Source organism: Platalea leucorodia (genome assembly GCF_965183815.1).
Source record: "Platalea leucorodia genome assembly, chromosome: Z".
Lineage (NCBI taxonomy): Eukaryota > Metazoa > Chordata > Aves > Pelecaniformes > Threskiornithidae > Platalea > Platalea leucorodia.
In genome coordinates this window covers 64,187,319-64,211,648 of record NC_138858.1, presented here as the reverse complement: position 1 = coordinate 64,211,648, position 24,330 = coordinate 64,187,319, and the positions used below count along the sequence as shown (strand labels likewise).

The 24,330-nt window shown below is 41.1% G+C and overlaps 1 protein-coding gene across 1 annotated transcript; it reads right to left on the bottom strand.

The window, feature by feature from the left end:
- Positions 1 to 1,500: 1,500 nt before the first annotated feature.
- Positions 1,501 to 17,385, bottom strand: SLC25A46 (solute carrier family 25 member 46). The gene is made up of 8 exons (XM_082337229.1): positions 17,067 to 17,385; positions 15,045 to 15,087; positions 13,058 to 13,115; positions 12,466 to 12,543; positions 11,645 to 11,745; positions 8,372 to 8,428; positions 7,849 to 7,906; positions 1,501 to 4,694 (listed from the first exon to the last, which is right to left on the bottom strand). The coding sequence occupies exons 1-8, from the start codon at positions 17,317 to 17,319 to the stop codon at positions 4,116 to 4,118; spliced, it is 1,227 nt and encodes a 408-aa protein (XP_082193355.1). The 5' UTR covers positions 17,320 to 17,385; the 3' UTR covers positions 1,501 to 4,115.
- Positions 17,386 to 24,330: the final 6,945 nt, after the last annotated feature.

Here is a 24,330-nt window from a genome sequence, read left to right as displayed (position 1 = left end):
CTTTTTTTTTCCTGTTGAAAAAGCTGAAAGAATACCTGACTTTTTAGTTGAGTTAGTTTCAAAGTATCACAGGGAAAAAGGTGTATGTTGGGCTTAAAACGTTTTGTGATTTTAACTTATCTTTACAAGCACCGTTTGAAAGGTAAAGACAGAAACAGACTTCCAAATGAAATGCTCCATAAATACTAACATTTGGACATTTCTACTTTATTTTATTAATATGTTGCAATTGAGAACGTTAATCGTCGACTTCTTTTTATCTACATTTTTGGTCAATTCCTACATTCCATTTTCAATACTGTTTCTTTCCCACCCTCAAATTTTGTTCACAATTTGCCAGACTGCCTGCAGGGAGGCTGGAGTCCTGAAGGTAAAGAGCAAATTACCTTTATTCCATCAAAAAAAATCTGAAAATCCAGTTTTATCCAACTCCTTAAAATCAGATTTGCTTTTAAAACACAGATGCTACCACTTCTTAATTAAATAAAGATCTTACCTTCTTGCCCCTGCTGGAGATATGTATTACATTTCTATAACAAAACTAGACAAATGGTTTATTCACATTTTGTTACCACCTCTCTTCCCACAGAGGTTAGGGAATGCTGCCCTTATATGCTGCCCTCAAATCTCTTAGCAACAACCATTTAGTAGAAAAATTTAGTGTGCGACCCCTTCTCCTCGGACATCATTGAAAGGGTAAATAGTTTTAAAAGTGACTACTGCTAACCCCGAATTATACCAAGAAAAATTTCAGAGCACAGCAAGAACTTGTATGTTAACGCAAAGACAGGCTTCATTTACACCACGTGCATTGATTATCTTTGTAGCTGAAGGCGTGTGTCCAGCTGAATGACCATCTCAGGTGGAACAAGCAGCAAGAAGGGGATTAGCTTACATACTTGCTTTGAACTTTCTGCTAAATTCAGGAGAGCTAAAGAAAGCATCTAATTTAATATTGAGTCTTAATGAATTCTGCATAAATCCGTAAAACACACTGCAAATCTCAAGTATTATGGACAGCACCTAGAGCTCAATCAACTCATGCATGCCCCACAGCAGACCTGCTAAAAGGAATGAACGTAGCTGGAACCTTGCTGAAGAATGCAGTACTCGCACCAACACTAGATCTAAAAGCTCTGTTCTAACACAATCAAAAGTCAAGCTCGATCTCTAAGGCAGTCTGTGAAGTAACACAGACAGTTAATTGCAATGGTTTCCAGCAGGCCTCATATACTCAAAGCTTCCTGCCTGGTCTACTGTCAATTATTGCACATCAAGGCTTGCCTTTTAAGAAGCATGGGTAAGAAGCCAAGTAATTCTTCACTGGGTGGGAACATTACACTGAGTCTGTCTGTCTTCAGTAACATTTCTCTTCTTGAAATCAGGTCTCTTCTTTAAAAATGAAAAAAGACAGAAAAACAATGTACAAAAAGGAATTAAGTCTGTATCAGGAAGACTAGAGCGCATAAGAACTTTTTATATTCCAGAAAAATAAAAACTTGCTACAGCAATTCAGTATTTTGTAGTTTTCAGTGGTATATCCTGCTGAAGCCACGTATTGATCACTCATTTGAGCTAAAAATTGAGTACATAGATTTAATATCCAAATGAAAAAGAGAAATACATTAACAGTACATTTATGATTAAAAAGGTTAAAAAAGTTTTTTTCACCCCACATTCATTTACATTTTTGCATGGGCAAAAATAGCAGCTCTGAACAGAGCAGAGTATTACTTCTTTTGGAAGGTGAAGCAAGTATACATGAAGAATCAAAACATGTTCATTCTAACTGATGGGAAGAGGACCAAAAAAGAATAGCCCAAAGCAAATGGCTTTTCTACTGCAGAACAGTTGCTGTAAGTTGACAGCATTCTTTCTCACCCTGCTTAAAGCTACAGATCTGAGGCTCTGGCATAGACTAGAACCCTAAAACTGTCAGCAATGAAAGCAAGAGTGTTTGACACACGTTAATATTCTAACAAAATATCTAGTGCTGTTCTGAGAACAATCTTCCCCCTTGCAGAATATATAAAGGCAGGTCCTCCATTTCATATGACAAAATGCCTTCCCTAAAGTTTTATTCCTAGAAAAACATTATTGCCCAATTTCACTGATATATTTGCAAGTGTTGGTCTCCAACATGCACTTAGTTACTACTTCAAGGCAACTGTGATGGAATAGTTGGCTTCAGTTGAATTTAACACCTTTGAAAAGGCTGGGTTAATGCATTAAAAGTTGGAATGAAAATCTTGACTGGACAAGGGCCTGCACAATCTGGTCTGAAGTCAATGTTGTCCTTGCTTAGAGCAGGAATTTAGATTAGGCGACCTGCCAAGATCCTTTCCAGTCTGGATGATTCTCTGATATGGCTCTCTTCATACTCATAGAAATTTTAAAAATACAAGCCTGGAATTGAACATTTTACCCAAGTTCTTGCATGTTGTTTAATTCAACATGCTCTTGCACTTAGGAAAGTTGAGGAATTTGAAAAAGCCACTCTGAAGCCTATACAATAAAATATAACACAGAAATCAGGATTCCTTTACATGCCTCTTCAGTAAATTACTTCAAAATATTTACAGTGAATTCTCATTTTATTTCATTGCTTCCATTCTATACACTAAATTTGCAATTAACAATATTTCAAAATAAAACCGGTTCCCAAGTTCACTATACTTTCCATTTCAACACTTACGCATTTAAAATACATGAAAGTTAGATTAATAATAGCAAAGTAGACCCACAAATGATCGAAAGTCAGAATTTATGAACAGTAACACCTTTTCATTATTTTGCCATGGCTACTTTCCATAAGTGACAACTACGATACAATGATTAATGATTAAAATGCACATAAGTTTACAGTATTCACAAAGATAGACTTGCCACATGGAAGTGTGAAAAAGGCAGCAGCCTCTCATATAATTTAAAAGTGACTCTCCACATGCTTGTTTTATTTGCTAAAAATTATCCCCCCCCCCCAACTTTCATGATATTTACTGATGAAACCAAGAAGAACCAAGTTATTTAGAATGATCAGAACTCATTTTCAGACTGAAAGTCTTGATTTACTAGGGGAAGAGGGTGAAAATGGTACAGTTCAGTAGTTTGCTTGCACATAAACAGACTTCATTCTGCTCCACAAAATATCCAGCAGAGACTTTAAATGGACATCAGTGCTAAATAGTAAGTAGATAATTGTGTACATACCTCTCTGATCTAACAAAAGAAACTCTACAAATAGCCAATTAATTTTTCACACTTTCTATACACTTTGAACACTGATACTACATACATTTCTAAGATTATTCTACTCTTATATGAAGTAGCAGAGTAAAACTAAACCCTGAAGTTATGAGTGGAAAGTCGACTAAAAATGGCACTTACACATGCACACATCAGTTTCTAATTTGCTTTATTCACACATTTTAGTTATTGTAAGCCTTGCAAACAAACTGCAAGACAGCCAAATCTGCATTCTGTGCAACTTTGCTCAAACCCAAGTTTTTGTTATTTTGTACAAAGCAAAAGATTCTTCATCATCTTCTGCCACACTGCAGCAAAGTAAGAAGTCTTCTACGTACCTGTAAATTACGACATTTATGTCTACTTAAGTTACTTTTACAGTTTCTATTTTGCTCACAGCTCCATTAACAGTGAAGCCGAAAATATTTTTAAAAGACCAGTAAACCCATCAGTCACACACTTGCAAGTTCTTACAACTTATGAAAATAAATTCCTTTGAACCGGCTAGCAGTCCAAATTAAATATCAGATGTGATGTTTACAAAGCAGATACTGAGAATTCATATCCATTCCTTAAATCAGTTAACTGGTAAGAGGAAAGGTAAATCCTCACTCCAGCCACATTTGAAATCCAATTCCCTTCTGTATAACTGCACACTATATATTCAGTTTGTGTCTATAATTTTAAATTTAAACAGTACTTTTTAAGTTACACTTAGGCATCTATATCCCCATTTTTAAAACAAGTTGTTTTACAGTGTAAGGAGAATCCATAGAGTAGATTCTTCAAACTTCATTTTATAAGCCATTTTAAACAATAAGGTTAGTAAGTCAATCATGTCCACTGTGCTAGATCCACACCTGAACAGATTAAGAAACATTTTGAAGCAGTGTTGAGTAAATAATTTTGGTAAGCTGTAAAACTGCCACATGCAAGGTATACTGTACTACAACAGCTCCAAATCCTTTATAAAAACCTAGCATTCCTTCCTCCCGCTTTATAGTATTTATGCAGTCTCTCATTCCCTCATACTGAGTATTGATTGGAAGCACTTCATAGCCAAGGTCTGTATTGTCAATTATTGTGCGTGTCCCTTGAATATGAAGGCGGTGTAAAACTGTCTCCAGTGGGTAGAGCATGACATCAGCACAAAGGCTAGCAGCAAAGCTAGCAATAAGTTCTGGAAAATACGCATCCAGCATGCTCTGCACAGAAGTGGAGCTCTCAGTTGGAAGGTTGTGGGAATTATCCTTTTTCAGAACAAACAAAACAAGCTTCTGGACGATGGAACTGATGACGTAGTGAAGAACTCCGTGTAGAGCAGTTGGAAAAGTCAAGACCATCAGAGGAAGGAGACGCTTGCTATGGGGTACTCCCATGCCTACAACTCTGCCAATTCCTTCTTTCACGCAGTCCAGGATGCCAGGATTATCTCGAATTATTTCGCTCTACAAGCACAAAGGAATAGTTACAACTTGTGCTGCCCATTTCATAACCACGCTGACATCCACTTTGACACTTTATCACTGATGAACTTTGGAACAGAGTTAAACATTTGCATGCTATCTTATCTACAGATATGTTGATATAAATCTTTGTTCTAACACTCTTGATGGCATTCAAGTAAACTTGCTTTTAAAAAATGAACGCATCTTAAAGAGTCTTCATTTAACATACATTTCAGTTAATTGTTTTACTACCAAAGAAATTCAACTTTCAGCCTACTACTGAAAATATCAGTCTGCAAAACTGTCATGTACTGAAAATGCCTACTTCCGGAGCAAAATGCCAGAAAGTATTTATCTAATTTAAAAGTCCTTTTCTTTAAGGACTATAACTCTAGTCTTTGAACTCGAATGGGCATAATAAAGACTTCCGTAACTAAAGTTGAGTTGAAATATCATTTTTAATTTTAATTTAGCAGGTTCAGCTCTGAACACTTCCATTCCATTATTTGCATCTAAAATGGCACTCTTTACCCATGCTGCCTCTTAGGAAAGAGATAATTATTTTGTTCATGTAGTGAAAACATAGAATTCACTTAGCAATTATTTACTCTGTTATACTCCACCTATGACTGTAGAATTAAGCTAAAGACATTGTTTCCCCTTCTAATACTTATACAAACTCAGTGTTTTATCATCTCTGTTACATCCAAAATTCAGGATTTGGGAGTTCTCCACAATGCCCAAGTCTCTCAGTCCATGCTGGCCACGTCCTGACCGCTTGCCAGGTCAAACCACCAGAACATTCCTCAGTACTCTGGGGAAGGACTAACACCCTGCAAAGCCTTCATGGTCAGTCTGCGCAGAAGAGAAACTAGCTCAAATACTTGAGAATGTAATGTTGTTCCAGACTTCAGGTAAAAGTTAAGCATCATAACCCCTGAATCCTCTTCTTCCCCATATCATTATAGTCACTGTACTTCAAAACCGTGCCTGCTTTCGTCAAACACGCCACCATGTGGTTTGAAATGTTAAAGACAAAAACAGTAATGTGACAGCTACAATTTTCTACCATTTACAGTTATTTTGAGGAAATATATTTACTTTGAGAACTGTGTCAAACTAATACTTTGAACAGTATGGTTTATCAAAATTAAGACAAAGTTAGTATAAAACTGTTAGTAACAAATCCCACAATCTCTAACTTCTGTAGTTTGTTATTGGTCATCGCCCTCTTGCAGCACAGGAATATAATGTAAACCTGATAAGCCAAGTTGCCTCTCTGCACTGATTAATATAGCACAAAGTCTTCACAAATGCTGTCATTACCTCTGTTGTGTTTCTAATCAGAAAGCTTGTGATGATGTTTCCAGGAACTGGAGAATACATTTCATACAGCATATATACACCTATTCAGTAAAATACTTGCATGCAGCTGAACCTACTAAGCCTAAACCCCTCAGATCTCAGTGGAATTATTTTCATAAGCAATGCTTTACAGAGATGATCACCTATCTAAAAGGCTGGGGGAGTTGCTGTTTTGGCTTTTTGATTGTCTTCCTATTAAGCTGGTTCCTAGCAAAGAAACTTTATTACTTATTTTGCAAACAGAAGACAGGCTCTAAATCATGTTCTCTTTTATCATTTATTGGTAAATATGTTCCCATGTCCAACACCACAGATAACATCCTTTCAGAGAAAAATACAAGCAGTAAGATACCTGAATAAAACATTCCATTCTGTGGCCTGCTATGAACTCAAGAAACATGAACAGTGTTCTACCACTGTTTCTTGTTCCAGGATTGCAGCATGCTCAGGGCAAAGATGTTCCCCAGGACATAAAATAGTTTCCTAAGTCAGCTTTGCAGTATAAGATGGATTAAATCTTCCCAAGGCTTCCACAAGCTCAAAAGATCCACTCAGGCTGGATTTATGGAACATTATTTTCAAAATAATTCAACAGGAGAGAGGAAGAGGGTTTCTTAAATACAGAGTAAGTTTAGAGAATGTGAATTTCGTTTTGCCAGTCTATCTACACACTTCCATGCACAGATGTTTAATCTCACCTGTCCTGTTAGTCCATAATGCGGCCAGTTCAGACAGAACAGCCTTCCTCATACCTTCTGGCTCCTTTAAGTTTGGATCCTCTGCACAGAGCAGAATCCTGTTCCTTAAGAGTACCTGCCTCTAAACTACATGTTGAAACTAAGAAACTCTAGAAGCCAGCCTTATTTGCCTCTTCTCCACGGAAAAAGCACCATTTTGTAGACATACACCAGCAGCTGAGCTGTAGGTTTAAACAACTGGCTCTAAATCAGTCTTGACAGTACTTAAAACTTGTCTATGCTATGAATGAAAATTATTATTTTGATGACTGAATGACATGAATGACTATTTTGCACCACCCTCCACGTGACAGCTCACTTTACAGTAAGAGTGCTATTAGCTGCACAAAGATACTATCATGTTAATTAAGAGTAACTCATTATATAGATATAGCTGGAAGAATTACCCTGGACCACTTCTGCATAGCTAAACCTTGGCTCTTTCTCCAGACAGAGATGCAACAACCCCTGAAAGACAATCTGCAATACAGTGCTATGGGTTACTCTGTACAGTTAGAGAAGAAGTTGAGCTGCATCCTAAGTGACAGGTCCAGATATTTATTTTCATGGCTAAGGAAGAACTAGATGAAAATTTAAAAGCAAAAAGTTGACTGAATGAAAGCAGCCCTGAAATAGTACAGTTCAGTCTTTTAGCGAAACAAAGACTTTATACTTGTTACAGGGGAAGAGGTCACCGCAACAACTTGCCTAGCAAGCCTTTTAAAACCTTTATATGAGAAAAACTTCTTTACGGTTTATCTGCTAGAACATATAGATGTAACTTGTCCTTATTTCATAGACGATATATTCCACCTATTTATATTAAATGTCCTTTCTAATTCTAGATTTAGACTTAAGATAGTACAACTAATATACCCATCAGAATAAATAGATTTTATCTCAGTTAACAAGTCATAAAGCCTCAAGCATAACAAATGCAACTACTGCAACATAAACCTGAATCCAAAGCCAAAGACTCACTTCTCCACATAATCTAATCTATAAAGAGAAGATCAGTATCTTTTAAAATGTTGTAAATATATGTAAGTTACCTGCACAGTTTCAATCAGGCTCGCAGAATAGAAAGGCATTGCTATCACATGTGTTAAACTGTAAAAATTAACAAGATAAGAATTAAGGTCATGACAATACTATCATTTTAGCCAAGTATGCATCTGGAAGTTGATAAAGTTACCTACCAAGTCATGCCTTAGAGAAAATTAACAAACCATAACTCAATTATCAAAATGCACATCAAGTTGAGATCTGGAGTTCTGTTAAATTCTATTTCCATGTGACCAGACTGATTCAAGTCTCTTAGATATCATAATTTAATTACTAAAAGAATCTAATCTTTTAAATTAGACAGGTTTCATACAGACACAAGGATCTAGTAACAGCAAATAATCTGTGAAAGTGGTGTATGCAATCAAGATTGTTCAGAAAAAAAGATCTGAAAATTACTATTAGCACCCTGCCAAGTAACCATAGCTGCAGATAAAACTAATGTGCATGTAGGAGTTTTATTAATGTTTAGATAGTAAGACATAAGGTAATAATACATGCTATTCTTACCCTTTGAGTAGAAGGTGTCCACCTATCTGCTTGAGGTTCCATTTATGTGAAAGCTCCCTAAAAAGAAAAAGTATTTGCCTTAATATGGATAAGAACACCTTATTCTCAAGCATTTCTTCCATGGGTATCAACATCCAGTTTTCATATTGGTGTTCTACTATCAGCTTATGCTGCAGAATTTCCCATAGTGGAAAGACGTATCAGCTACACATTTAATAAATCATACCTAACTTATAGAAGTTATTCAGGCCTGATAGATAATTCTACTAAAAAAGCTTTCAATTATTAATAAGGTGTCTGCAGCTCTCACAGCTACTGGCTTTAGTGTTTTGCATTTATTTTGTATCCTTATGTACTAACTCGTAAAGCCATTTTCAGGGAATATTGGATTATTTTAAAATCTCAATAGTTTTCCTTTATCAACATAAGTTTTTTTATTATGTTTTGGTTTGGTTATGCTTTTTCTGTTCTCTGAGGTTATGTTTACCCAGTTGTTGTTTCTTTCCTGAAAACCTAAATCACATTCTGACACAGATAAGACCAAATCAAGTACAATAGGTCAGACTAGAAGCTGCATAGTAATTCTATACAAACTTAACTCAAGTCTTTTGGCTTATGATCAGTCTTTAGCATATCCTGGTAAAACAAAAGAAAACCCATGTGTTTAACACAAAGGTGACTTTAAAACAATCCCCTTAAAGTAGTATTTTCTAGTTAGACACTTCAAAATATGAACAGTAAACGTTAACTGCACTCCACTTGACAGAAAATCCCACCTAGCTCAAGATACCATTCAAATACCAAACGTATTTACCATACATTTGGTAAATACTCTAACTATGAGGTAGAGATATTTCTGTCTGAAATGCTGTACACACTAGACTATGCATTTTTAATAGCAAGCTATGAAGTGTTCAGCTTCAATTCTTGTCCAGGAATTCCACTCACCCACTGCCTGTAGTTACAACTTTAATCCAAAAAAGGAAACACTCTTTCTGAAGAATTGTGTGTTACTAGCAGCTATCACTTTCCTAAATACATAGGTCAGCCACTAAAGAGGAAGGGGAGATCCTTTACCATTATGTATTTCGGACACTTGGATGACATCCACTGAGCCGTAATACTTAAAAGATGTGGGAAATGAAACCAGCCAAACCAATGTGTGAAAGCCTAACCTGTCAATCCACTAGGTGTAACTATTCCTGCAGTGGAAGAACAATTACGGAATGAGTTTGTCTAGCACAGAACCACGTTCAATTTGCCACAAAAACGTTAACGCCCATTTTTGGGCCCCTCTCCTAAATCAGAGGGATTCTTTTATGATACTATGATACAGAATTGGAATTGACATCTCACATCCTTGTGTCCTTTGGAGCTTGATAATGTAGTTAAATAACCTTTTAAATCAGACTTGCTGGCACTGCTGCTATAAGCAATCACCTTCACTTCCGTGTGACAGCCCAAATACGCATGTTACCATTAAAAAGGAAGGGAGAGCATCCAGCAGAAAACTGCATGGGGTGGTGCGCGTACAAGACAACCATTTTAGGCAGATCACTTCCCCAATCCAGTTCATTTTGTGACTGTTCACATACTGTGTTGGCACAAGGATGAGGGTAATACTGAGGAAGGAATGAGCAGGTACTAGCAGAAAGGATCGCTTCTTTTAGCAGCACCATGTTACTTTTCAAACCACGGAACAACTGGCCCACAAGAAGAAAATCCTTGCTTACATTGGACAGAAACCGGAACTATGAAAATATAAACACTGTATCACATCTCGTGAACTTAAGCATCCCCTACAGCAGTATTTAAAAACAAGAACAAGAAGTCACACTTGGAGGAAAGTGTATGCCTGGGAATTCCAGTTATGTAAGAGACAGAGCTGACCAAAAAGCTTAAATACACACTCCGCACAATTAAATTATGAAATGCTTTTGCTAATGCTTTCGACAAATGCCAGAACCTGCAAAGATATACTTTTATTAGTATGCATGCACGCATCATAATAGTAGTTTGATTCAGCCTGCCTACATTTCTTATCTTTAAAACCAGGTCAGTTTCCATGTCCCCTAAGTACCTGGTCTCTGTCCACACATTAAAAATAGGCACTCATCTCTTCTGAAAGCTAACATGATTCACAAGCACACTGGTCCATTCAAGCTTAACCAGCCTTAAACCCAACTACTTGCCTGCCTCCCTAATATATTTTCCAAGACAGGTCTTTATGATTTTACTGGCTTCAATGTGTGCCCTGCAACTGTTAAGTATCTTTCTCTAACTTTTAATTATCTCACAGTCTCCTCACATTTCCCTAAAAGTTTTAGTTACTTTACCTAATAAACTCTCTCACACAACCTGCTCACTCTTAAAATAACTGTAACAAAACCGACAATACATATTATTACAGCTGTCAGCCCTTACTATTAGCTCTGGACGATTATAAAACAAAACACTGATAAAAGTCTTCAGACAAAAATTCTTTATCAGACTTGTATCTCAAAGCAGAAAGACATCACGATGTTTTACCATAATCCTGGAGTTAAACTTCAGCATAAAAACCAGGCAGAGTCACAAATCAAAATAAAAAATTATTACTAAACTACTATAGCTGAAGATGGACATAGTGATACTCAAATGAGTGAATATTTCTTTAAATGAAGTCACTCATTTTTAGTTGTAACCCCTTTATTATGAGAATACTGAACAATGTACACGTAGCTGTTGCTAAAGGAAGACAGAAGACAAAGCTGACAGCCACACAGACTCTTATTTGCCATGTCTTCTCATTTATTTATGCAGGCCATTCTGTTCTCTCACCTACCAAAGACAGTGAAAATGTTCAGCAAGATGTCAGTGCTGGCTCATTAGCCGTCTCAGTTTTCTGTATTTAGATTAATGAAACTAGGACTTTACTTTAGACACGATATTTGCTAGTAGCACACAATACAAACCAAAATATAGGAAGAAACTTATGAATTCTTTTATTACAGTAGAATTATACTGAAGATCAATTTGCTACATTATTGCTATACTCAGACCAGTAGGCAGACAGACCAAACATACAAAGCTTCCAGAAAGAGTCTCTCACTATTTATTGATTACAAGGTTGTCTTTGCCAAGACAACCACACCGTGCTGAAAAAACCTATTCAATGTCTGACTGTTGTAATAAAGTAAAATTTTTCTAACAGCCTTACATTTCTAACACTTTGAATATAAGTCAACAACTGATGATCGAATTGTTAGAAGCAGTAAAAAAAGCATGCAATACCTTGGCAAAGGTGTAAATTCACTGATGATGCCTTCTGTTCCCAGGGTTATGCCCTGAACAATGAAAGTGCTGCCCATTCCTTTCCAGAGAGCTCTCGGACCCTGTGTTTTGAAATATGCAACATATTTTGATTCATGCAACATAAAACTCAAAAATCTTCTCATCTTAGTAATTTTTATGAAATTTCAGCAAATTCAGACTGCACAGGGCTACAATTCTACCATTAAACTTCACTATCATCAAATTCAGGGGACAACTAACTTTTCAACTCTGAAGAAACTTTTGTTCTTCAATAATTTCAAAGAGTTGTCAACAATTTTGGAGGCATATCTTTCACTGTTAATACTCTGTATTATAAACTTAACACCATTTTCTATGGGCAAAATGAGCTTGTGTTTTTAAAGTACATTCGTAAGAAATCCAGAAAGTGTTTTCTTACTGTCCTCTGATCTGAGTTTCAGGATTGCCATTCCCATACAGAATCAGAAATTCATGCAATACTATCTTTGAAAGTAGTCATTTGCATAATCTCTTTATCCACATAAAGATTAATTATTTTTCAGAATCCTAATGAAAAAAAATCAGTTTTGAGGGACCTTTTGTTTTCTAACATCTGCAAATCTTCCCCACTGAATACTATACCACTAAAAAAAAATTACAATTATCTTCTTGAAACATTTCTGCAACCATAAAAATAACAAACCCTTACAATGGGCATGTTTTTAACCACCAGTTACATAAAAAGTTAAAGATGTCAATGTACATATGTGCTATAGTAACTTTCACTGCTCAGATACAGCCTGACACCAATACATACTGACCTGTGTCTTATTGATGCTGTACATGATATTGACAATAGTAAACGGAGTGAGATGATAATTCCGAGCATGATAGTTAACCTGTTAAAAATATAAATAATGGCAGTTTTATAAACATACTTGCAGATGTTACAACTCTAAAGGAAAAAGCACTTCCAAAATAAGGACTTCATCTCTGTAAAGGTCAGCTATACTGACCAAAATATGAATAAATTCTCACTGCAATTTAGGGAAACAGGCAGAACTTTTACATATTTGTATGCTGAAAATGTAAACAATAATGCAAGCAGAAACCAGAAGATATTGGAAACAAAGCATCCTGCTTGTAAATGGGGATCTGGAAGTTGCTCCGCAGACTCTGAAACACTTGCTGTAATTCATTTTCCACTGCCCCCCCCCCAAAAAATTAATAAGAATGTTCAAGGTAAGTTAAATTTCAGAATGGAAAACATATATGCTACAAATCAAAACAGGTTGATGTAGCAGCGTCTTCCTAAGAATTGGAAAGCCTCCCTATACTCTGCAGAGTATGAAAGCACAGAAATACCACAGTACACAGGAGCTCTGACTGGAAGAGGTAATATAAAAGACATACCTGACACTGACGACGTAGAACAATGCAAGGATGTGCCAACACATTTTCTGTAAATAGGCTTTAAAAGAAAAGTGTATTTAAAGCATGGGAAGCCATCGTAAATTTATTAGAAAAGGCTTGTTATTTTTCTCTAACAATATTAGATCAGTATTTGGAAAAATACTGATTAATTCACATTATCTAGTGAATTAATGAAGCATTTTGGGTGGCTACCTGATAGCCAGCCAATACTATAAAGGAATAAGTATCAAAAAACCTGACACGTACACTCACTATGAAAAAGTCCACATATATATATATAATGTATATACACTTAGGTATTTTTATAGGGAAAACATACCAAATTTCATAAACTTTCCCTCCGCAGAATATGAGGGAACAAAACAGGCCAGAGGAAGGATTCGTTCCCAGTTTCGTGTGAATTCCACACACCACGTTATTAATCAAGACCCCCCTGAGCAAGGCCAGAGTATTGGTACTAACAGCTGACATTTTTTTAATCAGAAAATGCTACCACCCAAAACCAACTCTCCCTCCACCCCCAGAAATGGTATTTCAAATCAATGGTATTTCAATCAAACCTTCCTAGGAAAGTTTTCTTAGTTCTAAAGTAGGATTCCTGGTCACAGACACGCAAAGCAACTTTTCATTTCATCTCAAAGTGCCTGAGTCATCAGAGTACTTACCTGTATGTAGTTCAAACCTGGGATCATCTGGGGTAGGTCTCTTACGGAGATTTTACTCCAGAGAAACAAGTACTAATTGACACAGAAAAGTACTGAGCTTGCAGTTTTATAACTATTGAGCTAATTAGTAGTTTGCTGCTACCAAAAGAGGTGAAACTTTCCTTGTAATCCAGCTGCTATCTCTTAAGCCCTCCTGGTAGTCAACTCAATTCACCTCATAAAAACTAACCTTTTCTTTTGGGTGTTTTCTACAAGATTTCTGACTTGAACCATGGGTGTCTGACAAGTGATCTGGTACAAATGCAAAAGCAGAAGCAGGTAGAATTGCTCTCAGCAATGATACAATGTTTATTAGCTCTCTTTTCCAAAACCACATGCTGATTTTAGTCCTAGAGGCCATGGGGCTCAGGATGTGGAAAACTTTCTCACACTTGATTAAATCAAAGCATACGGTTCAAAAGGACAACTGAGCCACGCTAACATCTCTCTGCTCCTGAAGCAGATCAACATGTTCCTGCTTTATGTCTCCACTCCTTTGCTGGTACTCTCCTGAGCTCATTCAGCTTGATAACGTTGGAAAGAAATCAAACAACTCTTTACACATTTGCAGGGGCTAGTTCTTCCTCCTCGCCACCAATAACTCTCTTTTAACAAACTGAACAGGTTCATCAAGGGGTTCCACCCTTTCACAAGGTGCCTCAGTATGTCGACCAAGAACAACCTAATCAGGTGACTGAGCAGGCACCCTACAAAAAAATCCCTTGTTTATGATCCTTACACTTGACAATTTAAGCTCTGAAAATGTTATTAAGCATATCAAAGTCCACCACTTTCTTAAAAATACTCCCAATAAATACTGTCACCATAATAAAGACCAAAACGGTTATCGGACCACTCGGCTAGATCAACATTACTATTCCAGGATACTGTGATAATATACTTGAAGACATTTTCACCTTCTTAGGAAACATTCGCACTACCTAAAAATATTAATAAAAGTGGCAAATGTGAAAACAGTTTTCTGGTGTTATTTTCAGATTGCTCTGACAGAGTACACATATCCTGGGCATACCATACAAAAAAATGTTTCTTACAGTCACTGCTTATTAAGCAATTTTGAGAAACACTTCAGTTATAGACAACAGAAACCTACATGGATTTGAAGTAGTATGTTTCTAAACGCATTTCAACTGCCTAAGTCTACTGGCATAAAAACACAACACAAAAGTGTACATAGGTATCATAAGACAACTATTCTTTTACTACTTCTTTATCACTGAAAATTATTACACAACTCTTACCTTGCAAGGCCAATACCAAAGCCTGCAAATCTGTTCAATTGCTCTGGAAAAAAAAAAAAAGAAAAGATTATGCAGCAGTGATAATCACAAAGTAGGAGAAAAGGCCATACGGATGATCTGAAAAACTTAATTTTATACTGTACTTGCTTCAGAAAATTACAAGCACTAAACCACAACATTTATGGCAACTCGGCAAGAGATGATGTTAAAAAAATGATTCCCCCTGGAATATTTGCACTTTGGGCTGCATTTCAGTTTGTACATACTTCTATAAATAAAATTATTCTTGTCTCAAAGCAGCTACAGGGAAAAGAAAAAAGACAAGATGAACAGTAAAACAGAGAACATTTTAATGTCTAAAAAAATCTAACTCAAAACAAAAACTGGAAAAGTTAGCATGTGTGACAGTTTACAGTAATTCTGAAACATAAATTTAGATATCTGAGGTGAAATTAATTTTAAAACCAAAAACAGTAAAAAGAGAGAAACTCTGGGTTTGGGAAAAGTAACACAAAACACCATTGATGACGTAACAAAGATCAACATGATGAGAATTTTGGAGTCAGTTATTTAACTCCACTCTTTTGCAAAAATCTAGTTAGTAGAGAACTGTTAAAATTGCAACAAGAGTAATGGGTTCAATTCTGTTTTTTGCTACCAGACTGACATTTACACATTGGGAATCATCAGAAGAGATTTTAAGAAAAGTATCAGAACTGTAAAGGCAACTGCAAATTAATGCTCAGCCCTACAATCAACAGGGTGCAAGCAGGCTGTAAGCATAGGCAATGCCAGTAATGTCAGTGGAGCTCCACACAGACAAGGCAGCCCTCCTGAGAGGAATGGTAAGACTCTCTCCACTTGCAGAAGCTGCACTCAGCAACACAGCAACTCCTTATCAGTTCTCCAAAATGCAGAATCAACATACCCTTCATGAGTAGATAAGGGAAAAAAAAGGTAGAGTCCAAGTATCTAAGAGTATTTAAGTGGTGCTTTAAGTAGTGCTTGCATACATGAAAGTCCAGCTAGGGTTGTGCTCATGTGAGACCTGAACAAAAACACTGCACTGCACGTTCAAAAGACTCACCCATTAATACAATTCAGTTTTAAATAAATTAGTCTTTCATAAAACTTTGATACTCGAGTGCACATAAACTGCTCCAGAACATCCTTTTAATTAAAGGAGACAATGTTCAGTAGCCTAGATTTAGCAAGTTTCTCTTAATTCACCTTGATTTCACAAAGACATAAAGAGATACTGTACTTCTGAGGGTTTCTGCTCCGTTTCCCAACAATTACTGAAAAAGACTTGAACACAGTTGCTTCCTCAAATTCTACCTTGAGGAACGGTTCCTCCTAGTTGAACACAGTTCCTTCACTATCATGCACAGAGGGGGGTTTTACTTCGGCAGCTCATGCCGCATCCCTTGTACTTTCCCAACATAACAATAAAGCAGCCAGGAGACACAGAATCGCAAACATCAACGCTGACTAAGTAACAAAATATACTGGAAGACCCAAAGGTACTTCCTGCCCTTACAGAAGGTGGAGTATTTCTGCAGGATATCGTTTACATGGGCAATGGGGCGCTGACCACACACCACTTCACTAGAAGCTGCAGGGTGCGTTCTGGCATTCTCAATCCTATCTGCGTGCAACTACGTGGTGCTACACAGCGACGCGGGCGCCGGAGTGCAACAGGCGATGGAGCAGGTTCTCTCTTTCTTCTAAAGGAGTTTTTTCCCCTGCGCTTCAGCATCCCCAGCCGCGGCTGCAACGCGCCCGGGCCCGGCGGGGTGGAGGTCAACGCCGCCAAACGCGGCCAGCGCTCGGGCGGGCGCGGCCAGGCCGCGGCACCGCCCACGGCCGCCGCCTGCTCGCCCTTGCCCGCTTCGGCGGGTCACCCGCTAACGGGCGGCCGCGGCGCCGCCCGGGGAGGGGCGAGAGCCGGAAACAAGCGAGGGACGGGCGGAACGGCGAGAAGCCGGCTGCCCCGCCGGGCCGGGCCTGGCCCTCCCTTACCGGCGCCGGGGCCGCCCGCCCCGAGGTTGGGCTCCTCGTTGAGGCCGGCGCCCCCCAGGGGCGTCCCCGCCCCGTACGGCGGCGTCTTCTCCCCCCAGTGCAGGTTGCGGCTGCCGGGGATGTCGGGCGGGCTGGTCACCCAGTGGCCCAGCTCCGAGGCGCTGCCGAAGGGCCTGGCGCCGGGGCCCGGCTCCTCCCGGCCACCCCCGCGGTAGCCCAGGCCGTCGAAGCCCTCGGGGCGCCGGGGGTGCATGGCGGGAGGGGGTCGCGCGCGGGCCGAGGCCGGCAGCACAGGCCGCACCCAACCGCCCCGATCGCCGCTTCCGGCCGCGGAGCGGGGGGCCGCGCCCTGCTGAAGCCGAGCGCGAGGCCACGTGATCGGGAAGAAGGCGGGGCCAGAGGCCGGCTGGGCCAATAGCGTTTCTCCTCCTGCCCGGTTCGGGGAGGAGGGAGGTGGGCGGGGGTTCAGCGGGGAAGGACGCGGCCTTGGGCCGGCGGCGGAGGCCGGGCGAGAGCGCCCCCTGCCATACCGGCGGGCCGGGCCGGGCGAGCGGTGGGCGGGGAGGAGAGGAGTGGCTCTACGTGCCCCTGCTCCGGGCTTCGCCTCTGCGGGGGCCCCGGCGCCTTCCCGGCAAGCGGGGGAGCCCCTGCCACCACAGCTCCCAGCCCGTTTCCCTGGTGAACTCTCACCCCAGCCGAAATCAGTCAGACCCCAGCGCGGGGGCCGCCCAGCTCCCTGCATGGAAACCGGGTGGCAGCACTGGGCGCTGGGGCTGTTAATTGTCCTAACGATGCTGGCAGGCCCGAGCCGGCCCCCGAGGGGAGATGGGGCAGGAGGGGTCAGAGAGCAGGGTCTGCCTGCCTAACCCCACCGCTCCCGTTCCCTCTGCTTCCCCCTCCTTCCCCCATGAAATGCTGCGCAGCCTCCTGGTGGAGGAGAAATGGGCAGGATCACCGGCGGGGCTGCAGGCGTTTGCCCTTTGCCAGCCAGAGAGGTGTCTGACGTGAGGCAATCCAGGTCTGACACCAGCTGAACGCCTTCCCTGTGGGCTTCCCCCTCCTGCCCTGAGAAGCCCATCGAGGTCTCACAACTAGGCCTTGCTCTAACCCACAGCTTTTCCATTTTTTGTACACGAGGTTAAGCCAGCATTAGTCCGTTCAAGTCTAAGTATAGCACAGGCAGCAGGAGTCACCCAGCACTTCATGATTCCCCGCTGTTCTAGCCCTGTCCAGCTCCGCACAGCGTGCTTGGAGATGGCTTCTTCTTCTGCCCTTAAGTGCTAGTTTTATTTTACCAGCAGAGCATCAGGTGTTTTCCAGTAACCAGGCAAAGAGCCAGCATCCGTGTGTGACATGGAAAAAGCAGAGCCCCAGCGAGCAACAGCACTTTTGTCCTGCAGTAAGACAAAGCCCACACGGAGCTGCCCTCTCTCTACCACCATTTTTATCGGACCACGACATTTTCCTTGTTAACTGAAAGTCTGCTGTGAACATTGTGTTTTAATGTTGTAATCTCAAAAATATGGGCAGAAGAACCAACTGCCTCTGGAGGCAGGGACCAAAACACTGCAACTCTTTTTTATCCATATTAAAACCAACCAGGTTACTTTTGTTTCTAAAACAGGTTCAGCCTGGATCAGGTCAATAAATATTGGAATATACATGCCTTTAACGATATGTGGTGATCTGATCATGCAGCCTTACACATGAAGGAAGTGGCTCTGGATCTTATAGGAATGGTGGATTTGAGAGAAAATGCTGCCCATTAAAGAGCAGAGCAGTGTATTATCGGTAACACAGCCTGCAGTAGGAAGGTGATAGCATGAACAATGAAAATGTCTTACACATGGAAATAAAGGTACAAGATAGCTGTACACTTGTTTGTTACATGCTTTTAGTCCACTGTAAAGCTGTAGAAATCATAGAATCATAGAATAGTTTGTGTTGGAAGGGATCTTTAAAGGCCCAACCCGCCCCCCCCCCCCCCGCCCACCACAATGAGCAGGGATATCTTCAACTAGATCAGGCATGAGGCATCTACCACCTCTCTGGGTAAACTGTTCCAGTGTTTTCACCACACTCATTGTAAAAAATGTCTTCCTTATATCTAGTCTAAATCTACCCTCCTTTAGTTTAAAACCATTACACCTTGTCCTATCGCAACTGGCACTACTTGAAAGTCTGTCCCCATCTTTCTTATAAGCCCCCTTTAAGTACTGAAAGGCTGCAATAAGGTCTCCCTGCAGCCTCCTCCAGGTTGAACAGCCCCAACTTTCTCAGCCTTTCATCATAGCAGAGCTGTTCCATCCTTCTGATCATTTTTGTGGCCTCCTCTGGACCCTCTCCAACAGGTCCATGTCTTTCCTGTGCTGAGGACTCCAGAGCTGGACGCAGTACTCCGGGTGGGGTCTCACCAGAGCGGAGTAGAGGGGCAGAATCACCTCCCTCGACCTGCTGGCCACACTTCTTTGGATGCAGCCCAGGATATGGTTGCTTTCTGAGCTGCAGGCACACATTGCTAGCTCTTGTCCAATTTTTCATCCAACAGGATCCCCAAGTCCTTCTTCTCTGCTCTCAATCCATTCATCCCCCAGTCTATATTGATACGGGGGATTGTCCCAACCCAGGTGCAGGACCTTGCACTTGGTCTTGTTGAACCTCATGAGGTTCACATGGGCCCACTTCTTGAGCTTGTGCAGGTCCCCCTGGATGGCATCCCATCCTTCAAGCGTGTCAACTGCACCACTCAGCTTGGTGTCGTCTGCAAACTTGCTGAGGGTGCACTCGATCCCAGTCATTGATGAAGATATTAAACAGCACTGATGAAGATATTAAACAGTACTATTAAAGAGAAATGCAGCTGTGGGATCTATGCCTTCTACACAGCATCTCCTGCACAGCCCCTGGTGTTTGTCTGACCATGCTCCCATGGCACAGAACTTATTTTCAAATGATTCAGCAGAAGTTTAGGCTGATTTCTTTTGTTTGAAAGAAAAGACAAAGAAAAGAGAACAATTCAGAGGTTTGGTTTTGTAGTGAGAATGCAGCAGCAGGCTAAGTGCCTTGAGCAGTAGTTACAGTATGACACAGAGCTTCTGTGCTAATGATCCCTTAGATTAAATTCCCGTGGGACCTAATATGTGCAGTTTTTGTGCTTGGTTGCTGCCCTCTCTTGGCAGCATGACCAGCCTCCAGGAGAGAAAACAGAATGAAGGCTGTCGAGAAAGCAACAAACCACACTCACTCAGAGAATATGGGAGAAAGAGTGTTGTTCCAAAGAAAAACGCAATCTTTTTCCACATTGGAAAAATAAGCGAGATCCGCTGTCTTTTCTAAAACAAGGCTCATTGACTCAGTATGTGTGGGAGAGGGAGAATGGATCTCGGTGAGGAAACTTTATGTCACAGATAAACATCACCCATTGCCATACATCTTTATATACACCTACCACCTACCGTACCCCTCCTCAACCATAAAAGCAATTTTGTGAAAAAGAGTGATTTTTTGTTTTTCAAGACTTCCAAGGCATTGTATCACTTTTCTTCTATGAAAATTTCTATCTGTAATGTCAGAAAGGCTGAAAGAGAACTGGATCCTGTGAGCAATGGTAATTCTTTGTGGGAAATATGAGCTCTGCTCGTCAGGATAAGTCTTTTTCCAGCTTTAACTTCAAGAAGGGGAGCCTGTGTCATTCAGGATCCTATATGCAAGGTAAAGAAACGCATCCCACATAGCAGCTTACTATCAACTCTGTGTATGCTCACATAGCTTGCTATAAGCCTGTGTGTTCACAGGCCATGCACACAGGGCATCTCTTCTCTAGGAAGCTGCAAACAAACAGCCATCTGATTACTCAATGGGGAATGCTTTTTCACATGCAAGCCTTCAGTGTTGGTCTTATTCAATACATCACCTACACATAAGAAAACACAAATTACCTTTTCTGTCTACACATACCTAACACCTGGCTTATGCTTCTTGCTTGTACCAGTGTGTGTCTTTGCACTGGTACTCAGAGCTCATCTTTTGGGTACTTCCTGCCCTTCTTTTTCCTTGAGTCCTCCCTGCCTCTGTGCACACAAATGCTCTCACACATGGTGACAGGCGGGAGCAAGTTACGCCAGTGGAGAGAGCTGCTCTAATGTTGCAAGCACAATCAGCAGAGAGGTTGTTCTAAGCAGATTTTGCTTAGCTTTCTCTGACAAGTCCTGCAGAATTAAAATCTACATTTCCCTTAGAAAACAAGGTTGTTAGCTATTGCTCTGTTATTCACTTAGAAAAAGGACTAGACTGAAAACGTGCTGACTCAGATTTGATTTACACCACGTGTTCAAGATCCGCACAGCTGGTAGCTGCCCTCTGGTTCATATAATGGAAGAGGGCATCTGTGCTCCGAGGCAGCCTGAGTTTTCCAGCAGCACAGCTTTAAAGAGATTTGAGTTGGGTCTGTGTATTTGGTTTACATGACTGCAGGAGTGGCTTCTGTGAGAAGACACCAGGAGCTGCCCCTATGTTGGACACAGCTAGTTCCAGCTGGTTCCCAGGCAGACCCGCTGCTGGCCAAAGCTGAGCCCATCAGCAAAACTGGTAGCACCTCTGTGAGAATATATTTAAGAAAGGGTAAAAAACACTGCACAGCAGTTGGGAGAGAGGAGTGAGAATATGTGAGAGGAACAACTCTGCAGACACCACGATCAGTGAAGGAGGAGGAGGAGGCACTCCAGGCACTGGAGCAGAGATTCCCCGGCAGCCTGTGGAGAAGACCATTGTGATGCAGGTTGTGCCTCTGCAGCCTGTGGAGAGCATGGAGGAGCAGATATCCACACTGGAGCCTGTGGAGAACCCAACACCACAGCAAGTGGAGATACCCTGAAGGGAGCTGCAGCCCATGGAGAGCCCATGACAGAGCAGGTTTTCTGTTAGGAACTGCAGCCCATGGGGGTCCTGCGCTGGAGCAGGTTTATCCTGAAGGACTGTACCCTATGGAAAGTACCCACACTTGAGCAGTTCTTGAAGAATTGCAGCCTGTGGGGAGGACCCACATTGGAGCAATTCATGAAGGACTGTCTCCCATGGGAGGGACCCTATGCTGGAGCAGAGAAACAATGTGAGGAGGAAGGAGCAGTACAGATGAAATGTTAGGAACTGACCCCAGCCCCCATTCCCCATCCCCCTCTGCCACTCAGGGTGAGGACATAGAAGAGTCAGGAGTGAAGTTGAGTCTGGAAAGAAAGGGGAGGGGGTGAGGGAAAGGTGGTTTAAGTTTTGGGTTTTTTTTCTCACTACCGTACTCTATTTTTAATTGTCAATAAATTAATCTTCTCCAAGTTGACTCTGTTTTGCTTGTGACAGTAATTGGTGAGGGATCTCCCTGTCCTTATCTCGACCCACAAGCTCTTTAATCTTATTTTCCTTTCCTGTCTTGCTGAGAAGGGCAAGTGAGAGAGCAGCTGGGTGGGCATCTGGCAGCCAGCCAAAGCTAACCCACCACAGTCCTTTCTGGTACCCAAAGTGGGGCTGTCGAGGAATTCAAGACAAGGACAGTAACTGCGAGAGATTATGGGCAAAACTCTGACTGGACATTGCCAGAAAGTGGAATATTTGTGGGGCATTTTTATTGTTGTAATGTGGTGAAGCAACAAGGGGTGGAGCATGTGTAAATTGTCCAACTTTGTGGGTGTTGTGATGATATTATTTTGACTTTGGTGTGAGGAATTCTTTTTATTGATGTAAGTGAAGTTTGTGAAGATTGTTTGATGAAGGATGTCTTAATGATACTTCTTAAGTATGTGTTTCACAGAGGTGAGGGGTGCAATATACCAGGTTTATGTTAACAGGCCAGGAGGGCCCCTGGGATTAAAACCCAGGGCAAAGCATGACACGCTCATGTCATGACTTAACAACTATCACAGGTCTGGTGACCAAAGCGGAGATCATCTCCACTGCAGCTCTATCTGTCCCAGGCAGGCAGGTCCCTGGTGGCACTTAGGAGAGGCTGGAGAGCCTATGGTTGCTTCTGACTCTTCACTCCTTTGCAAATGCACTTTTGCACAAGATGCCCTAGACACAGTGGTGGCAACAGAGGTCTGTATGTCTCAAAGTGTTTTGCCAGTGGATTAATTTTATTAGACAAGTTCTTATCATGATAAAGCCCACCTCAAAAAAGAAACTCTCCTTGTCACAACTAATACAGCACTTGTGTGATCTCAGGGAATTCTCGAGACAGAAGTTTTCCCTCCTTTCTGAACTTTTTCGCCTACAGGTTTGGAGAACCTCAGCAAAACCTCAGTCAATTTTGTTGGTAAGTACAGGGCTTGGATCTCAAACATTGTGCCTCAGCTACTTTAGAAACTAAGTTACTTTATACCCTAGGAAAAGAATTTTGTAATTTTTTTTTAAGGGCACATGAAGCAAGATTTGAAAGTATGTATTGCACGCCAAAAAAACACAGCCAGCTCTCCTTAAAGCCTATAGCATTTTCCTCAAGGACACGAACTTGTGTAACCAAAATGGAGCACTTCACTCTTTAAAATGTCAAATAAATAGGGCAAGAAGCCTGAACTCCACGTTGGTCTCAGCCCTGAAAAAATATGTAAAATGTTTGATGCCCCATTTCAGTTTTGAATGGAGATAAACTTCAGATGACCTTAGTGAAATATCTACAGAGGACCATGGAGGTCCTCCCATGGAGGATCCATTCCTCTTCATCTTGCTGGACAGTGGAGGCTTCAACCTTAAGAACCTCTTCCAGAAGTCCTACTTTGTGTCAACAGGACCATGTAGATGCTTGTCACTTTTGAATGAGGGGTATTTATTTCAGTGCCTAAGTGTAGATCTCTAGAAGCCTCATTTCAATCACTGTTTTTTTGATCTCATCATTTAGACCCTGTTGTCATCATGCAGATTCACGTGCAGGGATGGGTGGGGTCAGTGGACTGCTATCCAGTTGCTCCATCTCAACTGTCCGCTGTTGGCAGAGAAGCAGGATGACAGAGGTGGAAGCGTACTTTTCCCTGACAGGCTCTAAGAAATGCTGGGTGGAAAAGAGCCTGCTAGGCTGCCTGGAAGAGGACAGCTCTTCGCCCTGTGTGTGTGCACCCTGCTTTGGACAGGTCCCGCTTGGCATTACTCCCTTCCTTTGGGCAGACTATTCCACAAACTTACCTGAGAGGTAAAGTGACGCTCCAGTATTATAAAGTCCGCAATGTGCTGCTATCAGATCTTGTTTAACCAGATGAAAAGTTGTAGAGAAGGGAAAAAGAAA

Bases quoted from the DNA above. Each gene is read 5' to 3' on its own strand.
- SLC25A46 (XM_082337229.1), bottom strand. From the start codon at position 17,319: ATGCACCCCCGGCGCCCCGAGGGCTTCGACGGCCTGGGCTACCGCGGG. The intron at 7,907-8,371 runs GTAAGAATAGCA...TAATTTTTACAG, and splicing joins GGACACCTTCTACTCAAAGG to TTTAACACATGTGATAGCAA. The intron at 4,695-7,848 runs GTAACTTACATA...TTGTGCTTGTAG, and splicing joins GCCTGATTGAAACTGTGCAG to AGCGAAATAATTCGAGATAA.